The following is a 17,707-nucleotide window of genomic DNA, read 5'->3' on the forward strand; positions in this document are numbered from 1 at the left end:
AAGATAAAAGAAAGTAAGATTTTGATAATTATGGCATATTTGTTAGTCTCTAATGAAGTGTCGCCAGATGAAAATGTGCACTTTAACTTCCCTCCTACCACCACCTCTAAGTCCGATATCCCGATCTTTAATCGATTAGTGTATGACACGATGTGTAATTTCAAGATTGCAAGATTTTTTTTTTACTTTTTCATGTAAAATAGATTTCACAACTTCATCTGGAAACTTATTCAGTCAGTCACGTTTCAGCATAGCTCTAAGAACAAACATAGATAAATAACTATCTTACACTGTAGAAACAAAATGTAATTGAAATTTAACTCAATAAACTGATTTCAATAGATATGGCTACAATATTTTTAATTCAATAAAATATTAATACATTGAACATCGTCTTGGCCTAATATATGTAATTTTTAATTTGTAACTAAACATGTACTTGTATATCTCACTTTTTTCATGCAAATCATGTATAATTACCATCATGGAAATACAAAAGTTTACAATTATTTTGTTGCGCGTCTTTAACCTCATACCGCACTTTGTTTCCAAATTTTGAGTTAGTTATTCTTCCATGTTTTTAAATCTATACAAAAACAGAGATTAACTGAATAAGATGGAAGAATTTGTGAAAATTCATTAATTCAGGAAGAGCCTAAATTGTCCACTTGTAATCTTCATGTATAGCTATATCATACCAGTTTTATCATTTTTCAAGAAGTGTTTGCAGGATGGAAAAAGCAGGACAATCAGATGTGGTGGGATTAAAAATAAACATTCAAAATGCATTAAAGTCATGGAGATAAGGCATTTTTTTTCCAAAAAATAATGATTAGACGTTCGATTATGACACTAAATATTCCAAACTACAAATCAGGAGATACGTAGATTACGTAATTTATTGCTTTCTAATGTGTAATCCAAGATATGTTATTCTAAATGCTTTATTTTTCTGTACTTTCAGGAACAGATTACAGCCGTATAGTGTTGATAGCCTTACATGTTATGCCTAAACACGCATTACCACAAGAAGGGACAAAGGAGCAGCTAAGTTTACAAGAGGAAAAGTATTACAATTTGCGAGGTGTTGTTGATATTGCTTTTACAACAGAAAATAAATTTTATAAATGTCCTATGAACGATGTGGCAGTTAGTGAAATACGGCGTCTTTTTGCGGAGACCTTGTAGCTAAGAATTTACACTATATGAGAAAAGCAACTGTTAAAAGACAAATTGATAATATATCTGTATTTGTTTGAAAGAAGAAACTTTCTCATTTTAACATGCAGTATTGGTCTAGTATCTATGGTGTCAATACTACATATATGTTTCATACTGATACAAAACTTTGTTACAGTTCGTTTCACCGCTCGCCATCCATATCAGTATAGATTAACAAAGCTAAAACTGAACTTTACACATTTCCTACATTAATGTTGTACCATAGAGTCAACCTGTCTTAAGAGACCGCCGTGGGGACTGCAAAAATGTGATCGCTTAATAGAGTAGTATCTTAATAGATTTTGTTAGGTTAAACCCGTTTTTGTATTTTTGTACTGTTTATAAATTATGTATACTATAAATCTTACATTTATACTGTGGTATGTTTAGGAAATATGCTATTATTTTTTAAGATTAAATTATCTCGTGCGCACGACATCTTATCTTGAGCGATCAACATCTTATCACGTGCGCACAACATCTTATCTTGAGCGATCAACATCTTATCTCGAGCGATCAACATATTATCTTGAACGATCAACATATTATCTCGAGCGATCAACATCTTATCTTGAGCGATCAACATATTATCTTGAGCGATCAACATCTTATCTTGTGCGCACGGCATCTTATCTCGAGCGATCAACATATCATCTTGAGCGATCAACATATTATCTTGAGCGATCAACATCTTATCTCGAGCGATCAACATATTATCTTCAGCGATCAACATCTTATCTCGAGCGATCAACATCTTATTTCTTGAGCACGACATCTTATCTTGAGCGATCAACATCTTATCTCGAGCGATCAACATATTATTTCGTGCGCACGACATTTTATCTTGAGCGATCAACATCTTATCTCGAGCGATCAACATATTATATCAACATCTTATCTCGAGCGATCAACATCTTTTCTCGAGCGATCAACATATTATCTTGAGCGATCAACATCTTATCTCGAGCGCATCTTATTTATATATATTAAGGCCCTTTGTGTGTGCATTCAGGTCATCAGTAAAACATACCGACAAGTTGTTAATTAGGGTCCCCCCTATTCCGCTGTTATTTAAACTTCCCACAAGTACATGTACAAGTTTATCACATCAATTGGGAAAGCAATGCATATAATTGGTCATCCTATCTTCAAAATCAAATGAACATAACCAATGATGCATACTGCATGTTAGAACAGCAACAAATTTCAGTTCGACTGATAAATTTGCGCAGAAAAGTTGCGTATATGAATTAAGGGAAAAGAAGGAAAATCGTTTAATATATGGGCGAAGTATGGAAGCCTTGGAGAGACAATTGATTTCCGTACTTCCCACTTCTGACTTAGAACAGCAACAAATTTCAGTTCGACTGATAAATTCGCGCAGAAGAGTTACATGTATGAATTAAGGGAAAACAAGGAAAATTGTTTATATATATATAATATATGGGCGAAGTATGGAAGCCCTGGAAGGAAAATTGATTTCCGTACTTCCCACTTCTGACTTCTAACTTTTGCACTTCTCACTTCCAACTTCTTGACTTCCTAGTTCTAACTTCCGCAATTCTGACTTCTAACTTCCACACTTCTGACATCCAACTTCCTGACCTTCGCCTTCTGATTTCAAACTTCCACACTTCTTCTTTCCGACTTCTAGACTTCTTACTTCCTTCTTCTAACTTCCGCACTTCTGACTTCTAACTTCCGCACTTCTAACTTTCAGACTTTCGACTTCTGATTTCTAACTTCCACACTTCTTACTTCCGACATTTTGACTTCTTATTTTTCTCTTCTAACTTCCGCACGTCTGACTTCTAACTTCCGCACTTCTGACTTCTAACGTCCTGCCTTTCGACTTCTGATTTCCAACTTCCACACTTCTTACTTCCGACGTCTTGACTTCTTACTTCCCTCTTCTAATTATCGCACTTTTGACTTCTAACTTCAACACTTCTGACTTCTAACTTCCTGACGTCCGACTTCCAAGTTCCGCACTTCTGACTGCCAACTTTCCTTTTTTGGAAGTCGGAAGTAAGAAGTGTGGAAGTTGGAAATCAGAAGCCGAAAGTCAGGAAGTTAGAAGTATGAAGTGCGGAAGTTAGAAGTCAGACGTGCGGAAGTTAGAAGAGGGAAATAAGAAGTCGAAAGCCGGGAAGTTGGAAGTCAGAAGTGTGAAAGTTAGAAGTAGGAAGTCAAGAAGTTAAAAGTAAGAAGTGCAAAAGTTAGAAGTCAGAAGTGGGAAGTACGGAAATCAATTGTCCCTCCAGATCTAATGTTTGTTCATACATAATTCAGAATTGAAATGTAAATGTAGCAAGTGATCTTTTTAAAGGAAAAGTAACAAAACAAATGGCATAAATTTGGAATTGTTGTCAAGTTTTTGTTCCTACTAAAACGTCAATATTTGTCTTTTAAAGATGTTAGTGAGTTCAATGAGCTGTTTTTATTTGTTCAAAAGAAACATTGTATTTCAGTATGGAACTGAGTTTAAATATCAAATTATCTGAGTTTACTAACATAATGGTTCAGAACTACAAACGCAGGCATAATATAACATCATTTTACAACATATGGCAGAAATTTTCTTTAGCATTTTGATGTATATCAGGTTGCAATAAGTCACTTTTTTCGAATCAGGATAAGCGCATAATAAATGCATATGCTAAGAAAGCCTATCCTATTTGTTAGAAATACGCCTGTGGTGCACTGATGCTTATATAGTGTATTTGCAGAAGTAATTCTTTTTTTGTGATATAAAATATTTTATAGCACTATCACGAAACTCTTATTTATCTCGCCTCCTACAAGATTCTTGCATTTCTATTGGTCGACAGACTTCACGTGGAGACAGGATATATTCCATATCCTGCTAGTACATTACAGATATGAATTTTTATTAAAAACAAAATGGCTGCCGCATCGCTAGGATAATTAAAACATGTCAGATTATGAGCCTAAGCTATAGATATCATTTCAGAGATAAAAGAATTTAGTGTTTTCTTGCCGCTCTCATTCTCCTATCTAATTTTAAGGTTCGTGAAGTTAGGGGAAATTATACAGAAGAACAGTAACTCTGTATGGCACGGCCGCGACTGACAGGCTGAAATGTTGTTTTAGTTAAATCATCGAAAAGCAAAGGAATAAGCACATTTGAAAGACAGCAGTTTGTTTTAGGATCATTTAATCTACCTGCAAGATAAAGGAATTAACAGTAAGCGGGACTACAGCCGAAGTTTTAGAACATTTCTGACATCGTGTAATCAGTTGATTTTTCGAAAGGATGGAAATTAAAAGTTTTTTTAAATAGTCCAGTAAATCTAGTGTCAAAAATGCAAATAACGGAAAAAAATTGCCCAGAAATGGTTTTTGTGTTTTCATATTCTACAACATGTGCTGAGTCTATAGTGAAAAATCTACCAAAATCCAAATATGCAAAATATGATTTTTTGGGAAAAAAAGCTGAAAACTGTATCTAAAACCGCGATTTCTGGAATATTGATAATACGCCTATATCTATGAGTAAATTGGAATTTTAAAGCTTAAAAATGTTGAAACTTATCTTGTACATTGTTTTCAATGACTTCTTAACATTGCATGTGTAAAAAGATACACAGAAATACCTTTGATATAATTTATAGTGCATTTTAAAGTTCTTTAAATGTGCTGCAAATATTTTTGTTTTAAATTTGTGGATCAGATTTGGAAGGAAAGGGTTGGAACCCTATTAATTCCTTTAACTTGAAGAATAACTATGAAATCTCTTTCAAAGTCAAACACAGGACCGTAGAAGGCATTTTCAGATTGGTGGGGGCGGGGGTGGGGGGGGCACATATTATGATAATCAGCTAAAATTGACTCGCTGTCAAAATATTTGCAATGACAATTACTATAATCAGTCAAATTATTGGGGGACCCCACCGCGACTGTTCCTACGGCCCTGAAATATACACTTAGGCAAGTACGCATGCGGATATGAATGCATTATTTTATTTGATGTCCGTGTCTAACTTACAAAGTTACTTCCTGTATGTTTGTAATCATGATGTCTGCTAAACATTTAACTTAAATGTCTCACAGCAAAACAGATATTTCTGAATTAGTGTACCGACCTACTCACCAAAGATATTCTACAAATATTTACCCTTTAATCAAACAAGTCCTGATTTCTGAGATATTATTTTTGTAGATGTAGTAAAATGGGGGTGGAGGTGAATGAGAGTAGAGCTCTTGTGTTGGGCGAATGTCCGAAACCTTGGGGACAGCAGGCAAATAGCTCTGGGGCTGTTAGTTCTCTACTGTGTCCAGACTTTAGTCTTGATGAAATCAGTGATGAGCACAGAGGAGCAGTACATTGAACGGTCACCAGCTTGATGACTGTATCAAATGATGGTGGGAGTAATATTGCTGACACCACTAATGCTAGTAGGCCTGGTAGGAATAACACCATATTTAATCCAAACAAGTTGATTAGTACTGGAGATCATTAAGAGACTGTATCCACTTGTAATCGTAACAATGTGTCAGTGCAGATATTGACTAATCCTTCCTTGGAGCGCCCCTTACAGTTTAGAAAATACGGAACCGTATCAACCCTTAATTCCAACATACATACCTCATGTTTTTATTTTATGTAAGTGAGATGTGGAACCAAAATTTGTAGTCCTGTTTGGCGCCATATAAACTATACTGTGTTGTTGCGCCGTAAAATCCAAATAAATAAATAAATTCCAACATCCAAAGCAATCTGGCCAGTAATACAAATACTGTATCTACCATTCTGCCCAAGCCATGTGCAATTTAGACAATGTGGATACCTAGTAACCCTCAAGTCTAGCACCCATATGACTTCTGCCATAAATCAGATACCTTACTTACCCTTTCTTTGGCTGCCCTAGATACTGTGGTCCCCCCTGTTTCTAGCGCTCAGTATGTTCTGTAAAATAATGCAGATACTACGTATCTAACTTTTCTCCTAGTTATTATTATTATTATACCAGATTTATATAGCGCCCTTTTCATGATCAATTTCACGTTCAAAGGCGCTTTACATAGTTCAAATGCAGCCACACAGGGCGCATAATTCATCCTCTACTAGTACAGACACAGAGCAATCTGACCAGAGGGACAGAGTGAGACAAAGCCCCAACGAAAGAGAGATCAGAAATCAAATATAGGCTTGTCCGGCTAACTTAGCCTAGCTGTTGCGAATAGACAGCCTGGTTCTTTAACGTGCCCAGTGTATAACACTGATACACGCAAGGATTGCCTGGGTTTCTGACCAGTACACCTCTAGTTGGGTGGAAAACACTGAAAAGCGTTTCTGAAAATTCTCGAGTAGCTGCCGGAGACCATTTCAGTTGGTGATACAGAATAGTTCAAGCTGGCGATACAGAATACGTGTAGATTCAATGGAGTCTGGAAGTTAAGCGATGCTGCTCGTCGATGATTGGTACTCCTGACCAGGTGATTGGAATCCTCCTCTCTGATTGGCTGTTTCTCCTGTGACCTCTTACAGTGATCTAATTAAACTTAACTGAGTTCCCACTACAGAACTTTAGAATGTAAAAAGATTTAGTCAGCACTAAACTTCGGTACAAACGATTTTTCACAAATAAGTCCTCTGCACGTCGAACAGACGGAATAGTTGTCATAAAAGTTGTTTTCTGTACTTGCCAATCAGGGTCCAGTTGTTCAAAAATTTAACGAGCTGTTGAACTAACCGCCGGCTAACTTTTGATCAAACATATTAGTTATGTGGAAAACACTAGTATGATGTTTTGGTTTTATGGTAAGGACATTTTATTGTTCATATTCATTTATAACTTTGATTTACTAAGTCTTCTTAAATATTGAAATATAACCCTAAATGTTAATCAACCATTAGCTTAATCGCCCGTTAAAGTTTCAAACAACTGAGCCCAGGTAACGAGGTTGTAAAACATTAGCACGTACATGTAGTTGCAGAAAAGTAGGTTTAGTTAGTTCACATGCAGAGGACTTGACAATCTAAAGTTCACTACATCTACAAACAAATAAAAGCTCAGAAATCAGGGCTTGTTTGATTATTTGCATTGATATTGTATTAGTAGAGATACTAGCTATTACAATACCATATAGCATTTAAGTAAAGCTATACAGTGTGATAACCTCTAAAAATATAATGTTTGTGAATGTTAGTTAATACCCTTACAGAAATAATTGGCCTCTCGCTACCAACAGTAGCTAGGTAGATCTAGCAATTAAGTAGCTGCTACCACACTGCTACCAGTAGCCGCTAGCTGCTATTAGTGGTGTTTCGTATGCAAATTAGTTTTCCTGCTACTTGTAGTGGCTAGCTGCTACTTTTTCCTGCTACCTCAGTTGCTTGTACTTGTTACTTGCTTTTATAGTAGAGCCTAACTGCTACCTTTCCTGCTACTTAGCTTCTATTGGTAGTGTTTTGTATGCATATTAGTTTTCTTGCTATACTGGTAGCCGCTACCTATCTGCTACCTTTTCATGCTGCCAAGCTGCTACCTTTTGGATTATTGTAGAATATTCTGTGGATGTCATCTAATACACCTAGGGTAAACATAGTAAAGTATCATGAAGATTGGACCACAAAATTAATTAATGTACTACCCCCACAGTGTTCAAAACTGAAAAGGTTGACCTAGATATCATGAGTAAGACTCATGAAGATTGCAAAATATATGGTGTCTAGAGTGTCCACAAGGAAATCGTCTATGCCTATGATCAGATGACAGGCTGACAGATTACTGACGAATGTAGTCACAAAAGCTCACCTGATCACACTGGGATATTGGTGAGCTAAATAAAAGTAGAAGTTCAAAATACTGGCTCAAAATACAGACCCAAAATCAACAGAAGTGAAAACTAACAAATTATAAACCATTATTATATTTGGAGACATAATATTGACTAGATCAAGATTTTATTTCATAGAGCTGTCATTGATATAAAAGTTTGTATTGATATATCAAATGGCAAGTATCGATGATAAAAAATAACAGGCAACTGTCATTTGACTACTAGTAGAGAGTAGATAGCAGGTACATAGCAGATACTCGCTACCACCTGCTTCTTTCCTGCTACTAGTTCTTGCTATCAAAAATGGAAGTGACTAGGTAGCAGCTTGGCTTGCTAGCCGCTACCTTTGTTTCTATAAGGGTATTTGTTACCCATTTCATAAAGATAATGCTAAAATTGTTAGTTATCATGTTGTTTTAGGCGGCCATATTGGAAATAAGGCAGTCATATTGGATATATGATGTAATATTGGATTAAAATGCTGTAGGGAGTATGTGTAATGAACGTTGTTTTACTGTTCTGTTATCATATGAATGTTTGACACACACAGATGCAGTATAAAACATACTATGAAACAATTCCCGAAATTCCCTTAAGTTATGGCGGCCATATTGGATTTGGTAGCCATATTGGATATATATTGTTTCAAATATAATTTTCGGTGACTGGTAATAGACTTTGCTTATATCCTTTAAAATTTGGACATGTTTAGATAAGTATATATGAAGCTATGATGGAATTCCAAAAATTCGCACTTTCGTTTCATTTTTTCAACATTTTACCCCAAAAATAGGGTATTTGCATCATTGGATTTTGGTAGATTTTTGATATGTCGTTCCTGATATGTTATAGATCACACATGCCAAAAATCATTTCTGTGCAATTTTTTTCCCCCAAATTTCGTATTTTTCCTGGACTAAAAACCAGTTCATGACCTGAATAATTGAGCGTCTGTGTTTTGTGATTCTGTCAAAATACAGTTCATTTTGCATTTTATGGCTGGTGTTAATTAACTATAATCAAAGCATGAACACCAGAGAAGATTTCAGGATTCCTGTCTACACTGTAACTGTAAGTAGCTTTACCATGATTAAAAATTGTGTCAATCAGTACAGCGAGGATGTCAAAGGTAGTCGGCAAGATAAAATCGTTACACTGCTTGTTGGTGACAGGATACGGGATATACGCTGTCTCGAAAATCCATATAATGGATTTCCTCGACAGCGTATATCCCGTATCCTGTCACCAACGTTACTTTAAATATTAATTACAACAATACCTGTTGTTATTACAGTATTATTCATGATATCAAACAACAAACAAATATGATACATAACATGCTTATCGAAGCAATGGCATGCACAATTTATAGCTGGTACGCTCCTTACTACCTGATCACCAGTGATAAGTAAACATACGGCTATAGATGTATTTATTATAGTTTTGCACTATTTCAGAGGTCAACGTATCGAAAGGATTTTGTTGAAGGACACTCAAGGTATTTTGCATTGTATTACCGGTATATCTGAAGATTTATTTCAAGCAAAACAGCTCAAACGTTCAAGTACACCAAAAGGTATATCAAATGTGTTTGTAGCATAAACTGCTTTGAGAGGCTTGAAACTGTACGTGCTCAATTTTGTTTGTGCAAATAGAAAGTGATTTGACATTTTAAAATGGGTCGTAAAATCTACTGAATTGTCACACTCGGAAAAACAGTTTGCATTTAAACATAAACTGTATAAATATTTAAATGTTTATAAAAGAAAAGATTACAAAACTGCTTGCACAATGACGTTTTTCTGTTGAATATTAGACACAAGTGACAGTTTCCTTATACCTTCACTTCTCCAATGCTAGTTATTTTACTCTCATACGCTGTATGCGTAACATCTAATAGGCAGTCGTCCTGGTACAAATACATTCACTACTGGACGCACATGCCATTAAAAGGGTCATGAAATTGGCCTTGATTTTTCAAAAGTTTTTAACAGAGTTTTAACAGGTCACCATTAAATTCACCCATTACTTCTTACTATTTAATGGGATTTTCATGACCATAGATTTAATGCCATACATTAAAAAGCCATGAAATAAGTACATGTATATTAAAACCCTGGTAAAATATACCTTGTTAAAATGACTTTGATGGCCATGAAAATCTACTTAAAATAAACCATTAAAAGAAGTTAGCAGGCTCCTTAAAACTCCATGAAATTTTTAATTGACATGAAATTAATTTGCCATTAAAAATTACCCCTTAATTTCACATGAAATAGTAAAATCTAATGGGATTATCAATGTGTTTAATACTCTGTTAATGGCCGTTAATTATCAAAACATTGATCAATGTCTCATTAAATACGAAATAAAGAAATATTGTATTATATTTTATTGTATTGTTGTATTGATAATTAATACTGCACGCATCAATATAAAAGAAAATAAAAGAAAGAAAGGTAGAGAGCGAGTGTGAAGTAAGGAAAGTCATAACAATTTCATGAGTTAAGTTTACACAATTATAAAAAAGCTAGAGTAAATATATGGTATATACTTGACTGCTTGCTAAAAATCATGAGACAATAATGCACTTTGCAACTATATACATTTCTTTCTAAAAAGGATATAGCCACTGTCTCGTATTTTTAAAAATATTCGCATAATTATATTTGTACCCGTTAGAACACATGTTAATTTTTAAAGAGTTGCTTTAGAGTGAAAATCTTATATAATAAAAGTTTTCCGACAACATTGTAAAAAAATTGTCGTTTTCATATTGATATTATATTAGTTTATTGTCACTTTTTATTTACAAAATCTGACATTTATTAAATCAGTCAGTCAGTAACTTTTAAGAAACTTTGGGAATAGAGAAAAGTAGAAACTTCACAGGTCGCTCAACACGGCAAAAACGAAAATGTTGCAGGCACGGTTTGATTGAGCCTGTTCATGGACGGTAGTGGAAATGCATGCTACCGTCCACGCCCTCTAGCCCCGGTTTGAGCAGAACTCAACATTTACAAATGCTAAAAGTACAAAAAGCAATTTAGAGACATCCGCAGATGTATTCAAACGGCGATGAACATGGAACCTTCAATGATACACGTGTTGTGGCGTGTAATTCCATGAAGAGCGGCGTTTGGTCCCCAGATAAAGTAAAGGGTTTGCCCCAAACGAGAAAACAATGGGCAGAACTAAACAAACTGGAATTTAGGAAGGGGATCTGAGGTTATGGAGCCTGCGTATCACAGGAACTGTCAAAGACAAAATTAAAAACCCATAATTCGCACATTTATTACGTAATGACTGGCTCGGGGCAAATATGCCATACTTCCAATTAAACAGGCTTTGGTGTCATAAATTACATTGTCAAGTATATTTGATAGTTTGTTTTTCTGTTCATTTTTTATTAGTGTGTGACAATATGGTATTCAAATGTTCATTACGAAGCAAAATTAGTTTTGACAAGTTAAATATGATTAAATACAATTAATTGATTAATTAGTTAAATTTTCATTTCAATTAAAGTTCCTCTGGATGTTAAAAAAAAATTGATCTCAATAAACAAGGAAAGATAATAGAATCGATTTTTACTCAATTCTTCAGTATGATCTTGATTAAAACAAAAGATATAGCCCTTGAAACATATTATTAAAGTGGTGGTTTTCAATGGAAATTACTTGATAAAATTCAGAAGACTTCCCTAAGCCCCGACTTTATCTCAGTGTTGTTATATTTTCTGGTCCTTCGGGATCATTGATTTCAACTCATTTAGATTTGAAGATTGAATACTGCTTAAGCCGGTGCTAGGGGGCGTGGGCAGTGTTGCATTTTCCATTACTGCTCATGAACAGACTCAATCAAACCGAGTCTGCAATTTTCACTGTTTGCATTGTTTTCGGTGCTTCCGAGGGATCTACTTTCCAGATTTTATTCTATTGCAGAAATGAATATACAGACAGATATATCTTTTTCATATGTACTATTTGTGAACTTCTTTCTTGTGACCATTTTGAATATGACGGTATCTTTATTAGATTTATTTAAATATCCACGGTGACCGCCTCGGTAGCCTAGTGGTAGAGCGTCCGCTTCGAATTCGGGAGGTCGTGGGCTCATACCAAATAGTTACGCGATAAATGTTACCAGTAGCTGCCTTGCATGACGCTCAGCATTCAAAGTGAAACTGGCTTCTCTTCTCGCATATTCTTGTGGCGATGGATTCCATCAGGAATGATGTGTCGAGAGTGATTAATATAAGTTGTAGAACTTGCTTCAAAATAAACCTAAAATAAAATATGTATAAACTAAATATCCAAGTTCTTCAATCCCTTGAAATTTAGCTTGATTTGTCTCATGATAATGAATATTTGAACAGTTGTACCTTAACAATATTTGTACATGTAACATACTTTAATGGTCATTTTGATAAAAGTAAACTGTAAAATCCTCTGTAACATCTTTAGATCAAGGTGATTTATGTTATAGCTATGACCATTGGAAGAGCCATATCTATTCCAAATGTACATGTTTGATCGAACTGGAAAAGGGTGCCCATCTTAGTTTAAATAGTCTGTGTATCCAAATAACCTATTTTCCTGATTATTTAACTTAACTTAAATTAGTTGATCTAATTACTACTATCTACAGAAATAGTTATCTAAAATAAGACCAAAACTGAGATAAAAGTGAGTTAAAGCCATTAAAATAAAAACCTTGGTGGCATTAACTCATTTACATTTACATAATTTTGGATTAATTTCAGTTTGCCAAAACTGCAATGGGTGTCATCTTGAATAAAGATTTACTTTTGGATGTGCTTCCCTTTTGATGTTCCCGATGTGGAACTTTCCTTTCCTGAAAGTTTTGCGCTTGTATCAGCTTTTGTAATATTATCTGAATTTGTACCTGGAATTTTCTTGTTCTTGAAAGTTTTGGGCTTGTACCAGCGTTTTCAACATATTTACTCCACTAGTAAATCATATGTTTTACAAAATAAAAATCGCCAAAAAATCAAACACCAACCCATAGTTTAAACTGATTGATATTAGCCTGCAAAGTATTTGATATTTTAGTCATTTTTATTGCTTTTGCTTTTTATATTGCCTTGTTCTCCCTTTTTATATCCGATAATCTTTTCAAACATTCTCTTCATGAAAATGATTTTTGTCCGTTCGCAAACAGAATATATAAGAAAATGTTCATCTTCATTAGCTACTCGAAAACATCAATATCGGACAAAGCTGGCGGAAGGTGTATAGTTCGATGTTGTTCAGGGGCCAAATAATTTCATGAATATGTAAATGCATATATAGACCCGCTACGCATCTCCCTGTGTCAGGTGCACATATACAGGGTGTTATTTTTTAACTCTCTGATTAGAATTATGATCTGTCAATCGCTGGTTGGACTGTAATTGTCCAACTCGTGATGTATTTATTTATCACATTCATTTCAATTAGGTCTGATATTTTGTCAAACCTAGCCACGTCTGAAAACAGGTGTTATTATCACTGATTAACATCCGAACATAAATTATAAGCTTCATGCAGAGTACGAAAAATGAAAAACAGAAATTATAATGTGCTGTAGGTAATACATTTACCTCGCAAGCAGAAACGTTCTGTAGGATATTCTGCAAAGAAATTTTAAGAAAAAAGCATTCATTTCAGAAGGGAAACAATCCGATTATATAGTTAAATTGTTGAGTGAACACCGTTTGTTAGTACTAACAAAGGAAAGGTAACCCATCCATGTTACATCTGACAGTCTTGAAATAGATTTATAGATTTTTTTTATCTTCCCATTCCCATATTTCTAGATATTTTCCTATACTTTAACGCATATATATGGGTAGTCGATATTAATTTTTTTCTCCAGCAGTAGCCCTTTTAACATATTTCACCTTGTGAATTTCTGTGGGTTTTGACATTTTTAGAAACAATAGTATGTTTGTTTATAAATTTTACTGCAGAAAATGTTAGACTCTCCCCAGGGAATTAACTTATTTGATCTTTACATAGGTTTCTATTTAGATTGCTAATCAAAATGGATTGCATTAGATATCAAGAACTGCATTGGATACCAGTTACTCAAAGATAGGACTTTAAGATTCTAGTTCACACATACAAAGCATTGCACGACTAATCACCGATCTATGTTAAAGACTTGCTAGAACTCTATCAGCCAGAAAGAAATTTGAGATCCAGGAACAACTCAAAACAACTAGTAGTTCCAAAAAGGACAACTGTGAGGTACGGTAATCGTAGCTTTTCATCAACTGTACCGAAGTTATGGAATACTCTTCCGGCTACCATTAGAGACGATAAAAGTTTGAATGCTTTCAAAAGCCATCGAGGCGAACTTTGTCTTCAATGTCTATTGAAACCAACTTTGCACTGGAAACAAGATGTTGTATGAATTTTCAATAGAAGTTATTTGCTGTTGTTTATTGTTCTTTAACATATTCAGTACAATTAATATGTAGAGTCAATTAAACCTGATTCAGACTAACTACTTTTTAATGTTGATATATTTTTGTATTGTATTGCATGTCCAATCAGTCTGTGATATGTAGTTTGTACTGCGCTTTTGAACGTTTATTTTATAGATGATAAAAGCGCTATGAAAATCTGGTAAATAATAATAATAATAATAATAATAATATTGTGGTAATTAGGCATGCTCTTTCCCCGCTTGGAGGTAAAAAATGCATAGTTTCAGGAGGTTCTAGGTCAATAGCCACCTATGCCTAACATAAAGTCTTAGCACAGTTGTCTCCATTTTTTAAATATTTTATCAAGGAACATTTATTTCAGGTTAAAGAGCTCCTTTTCAGAAAATATAGATTATTGGGTTTTTTCGGCGTGCCGTATTAAGCACGATTTTATGACCTCGTATGACCTTATGCCGCCTGAATGATGTACCAATCGGATTGCTTGGTATTTCAACCATAATGAGAGATTTTGTAAGAGTGGCGCTGACTGGAGGAAAGGTTGAAAATGCTTCACTCTGTGTCTTGTGTGACAATGAGTGAAATGACAACGCGTCCGTCATCTATAACCTCTATAAGTACAGTACCATCGGGTTGTATGCGTACTACTTGAACAGGTGTGCGTTACCAAATATTCATCTGCTCATCCGGACATTTTCTATTTTGTTAAGTTTCCTTTCCTTAAGTTTTGTTTTTACAAAAAAGGTTATTTGTTTTATACAGTTGTTAACTCTTACCCTGCATTACAGCAACAAGTTCTAACCAGTGCAAATCATTACTAACCTGCAACAACATGTCCGATACTGTTAAACTTTAGACTATAAATTTTAAATTAATCTTTCCGGTGAAAACAGTACTGTACAATTCCAGAAATAAAGTATAGAACTTATTTCAATATTATTTGCTTACTGTTACCATCTTTTAAGCACCAAAGGCTCAAAGTGAGCTTTTGCGATTGTTTGGTGTTCGTCGTGTGTCCCCCCACAATTTCTAAACACAGTCCTCTTCAGAACTACTTTCCTCATTAATACAAACTTCGCAGAGGCCCCTTTCAGCATTCAATTTGCCAAAAGATTTAAAATACAGGTTTCTGTCCATATATAACTTGTGCTTCAGTTACCATCTTTTTTAATGATATTTCTTGTTCAGTCTTGTACTTTGATGCAGTTAACTAGATATATATCTAAAAAATATATAATTCCTACTTAAAGTTTGTATTCTTAGTTACACTGCCTACAAGAACAAACCGCATTTAGCACAGTGTAAAGTCGTGATCGGTTTGTCCAGCAAACTTTATCCCGGGTGTTCAAGAAGGATCAAAGACACAAGAATAAATATGAATACATCTTTCCCCAAACGTGTTTTTTTTACAAATGTTGTATGTTTGATCCTTAAATACAAATTATGTTTCGCATATATACTTAGAATTAGAGACGTTGTGCTCCCCATTATCTGCTTTTAAAAACTGACATAGGAACTCAAAGTACCTATAGTATATAGACAGGTATTGCATCATCCTGTCGCCAATGTTTTAGTTATTGAGGTGAATGTTAGATTAAACGCATAGAATACCGTTCGTATTCTTTTTGCATTTGATAATTTAGATGTCCATTTAAATTACATTGAATTTTTTTCTCTAATATGGAAGTTAATAATTTTTAAACTTCAGCATTTTATGTTTTTATCTCCCAAATCACTGTAGCTGGCTTAATTTGTATAATGTACTTTCTGTGGTGAATAGCCGATTTAACGTTTCTGTCGTGATTTACGTACAAAACTTAATCTTCGGCGGGACATTACCATACACATTTAGAAGCCTAGATGTGCTTAGTGCACACCACATTTCCGCTGAGCAATTACCTATTTTCGAGTTTTGGAAAGCTGTGTAATGTTTAGTATGTTCTTTTCACATAGACCGTATTTGTCTTTTTTAGTTGTTAACTATGGAACGCCAGAATTGTGTTGTATGTTATACTATAAATGTATGGTTTGTCTAGTATGTTATATAATATAGGTCAGTGGGCGACTTTCTTCAAATACTGCGAATTGCTGCTCATGATATGACATGTCGCTGTTATACAATAACTAGCACAAAAATAAATTTGCTATTCAGAAATATTTTTCTTTTCGCCTTTAAATCCTCATTATTAGTGTGTTCATACCACGTGGTTTGTGACGTCATTTTCGGGTATTACGGCAAGAATATTAATAAACAAATCCATCAATTCAGAACTTAAAACACCGTAAGTACGAGGGGCGTTCAATAAATACCCGGAAAAGATCTCTCAATTCTTCATGTATCATCAAAAATAAATGAAAATGCTACAAAATTTATACTAGGGAATACTGAGTTGATATGTCAAAATTAGATTGTCTTTGGATAAATAATAAGTAAATGCGAGTCCCCATGGCAACGTCATGTGACGTCATCCGGCCCAATTTTGTCTCTTTTTTTTATTTTACATTTTTCACCGATTTGAATAATTCTTTTACGAGGCTCAAGACAAGATAGTGGTCTAATAACATAAGGCACTGTTCTTCTGAAATTCATAGGAGTTTTTGCAAAGGTCCGTTCCAATCCTGAAATTCAGCAAATTCTTGGAGGGTAATACGGCAAGAAAATCCCGTGTTTTACACAAAAAAATGCAGTATTGTTTTCCTTTACATTGCTGTGTTTTTAACCGTTGTTTATTTCAGTTCCAATAAAGCCTGCGAACCACTTTATTTGAAATAAAATGGTAGGTTTCCCTGTGAAAAATGTGTCTTCCGAAAATGCTAATACGGCTAAAATGATATGACGGCAAGCAGATTCATGAATACACCTATTGCTCCCTTACCAACGGTTTCGCGGATTATTGATTTTGAGACTCGACTCCTCATGTATAATACCTGTAAGCAAATATCTTTAGCTTTTAAGATTAATGTCGATTCGGTATCACGTGATAGGAAGAACGACTTTTTTTCAGTGCTTCTTAAAGATCGTTTAATAAATCTTTTAAAATGTTTCTGTTTCATTACCTGTTATCTAATAATTTAGAGTTTTCAAGAGAAGTTTCTTAATTTCTACTTTATTTATAGTCTCAAGACGTATCTTAAAATGTGTTCTTATGTATCTATACTGTTGCATCCGGGAATGCTAACAACCATCGTAAAAGATTCAAACAGCCAAAATGTCTACAAAAAGTG

The 17,707-nt window shown here is 34.5% G+C and overlaps 1 protein-coding gene across 8 annotated transcripts in view; it reads left to right on the top strand.

The window, feature by feature from the left end:
* Nucleotides 1-15,404, top strand: part of LOC128551824 (uncharacterized) — a 24,436-nt gene extending 9,032 nt beyond the window's left edge. For 5 of the 8 annotated variants that reach the window (XM_053532742.1, XM_053532739.1, XM_053532743.1 and 2 more), the window contains one exon: nt 965-3,992. In XM_053532742.1, the coding sequence (XP_053388717.1) occupies nt 965-1,188 (224 nt within the window). In that variant the 3' untranslated portion in view covers nt 1,189-3,992. Of the gene's footprint in view, nt 1-964; nt 3,993-4,250; nt 4,994-9,485 lie in introns of those variants that run through there. The other 3 variants (XR_008368894.1, XR_008368893.1, XM_053532745.1) reach the window with 3 other exon arrangements.
* The last annotated feature ends 2,303 nt before the right edge of the window (nt 15,405-17,707 follow it).

This window comes from Mercenaria mercenaria, unplaced genomic scaffold (genome assembly GCF_021730395.1).
Source record: "Mercenaria mercenaria strain notata unplaced genomic scaffold, MADL_Memer_1 contig_1738, whole genome shotgun sequence".
NCBI lineage: Eukaryota > Metazoa > Mollusca > Bivalvia > Venerida > Veneridae > Mercenaria > Mercenaria mercenaria.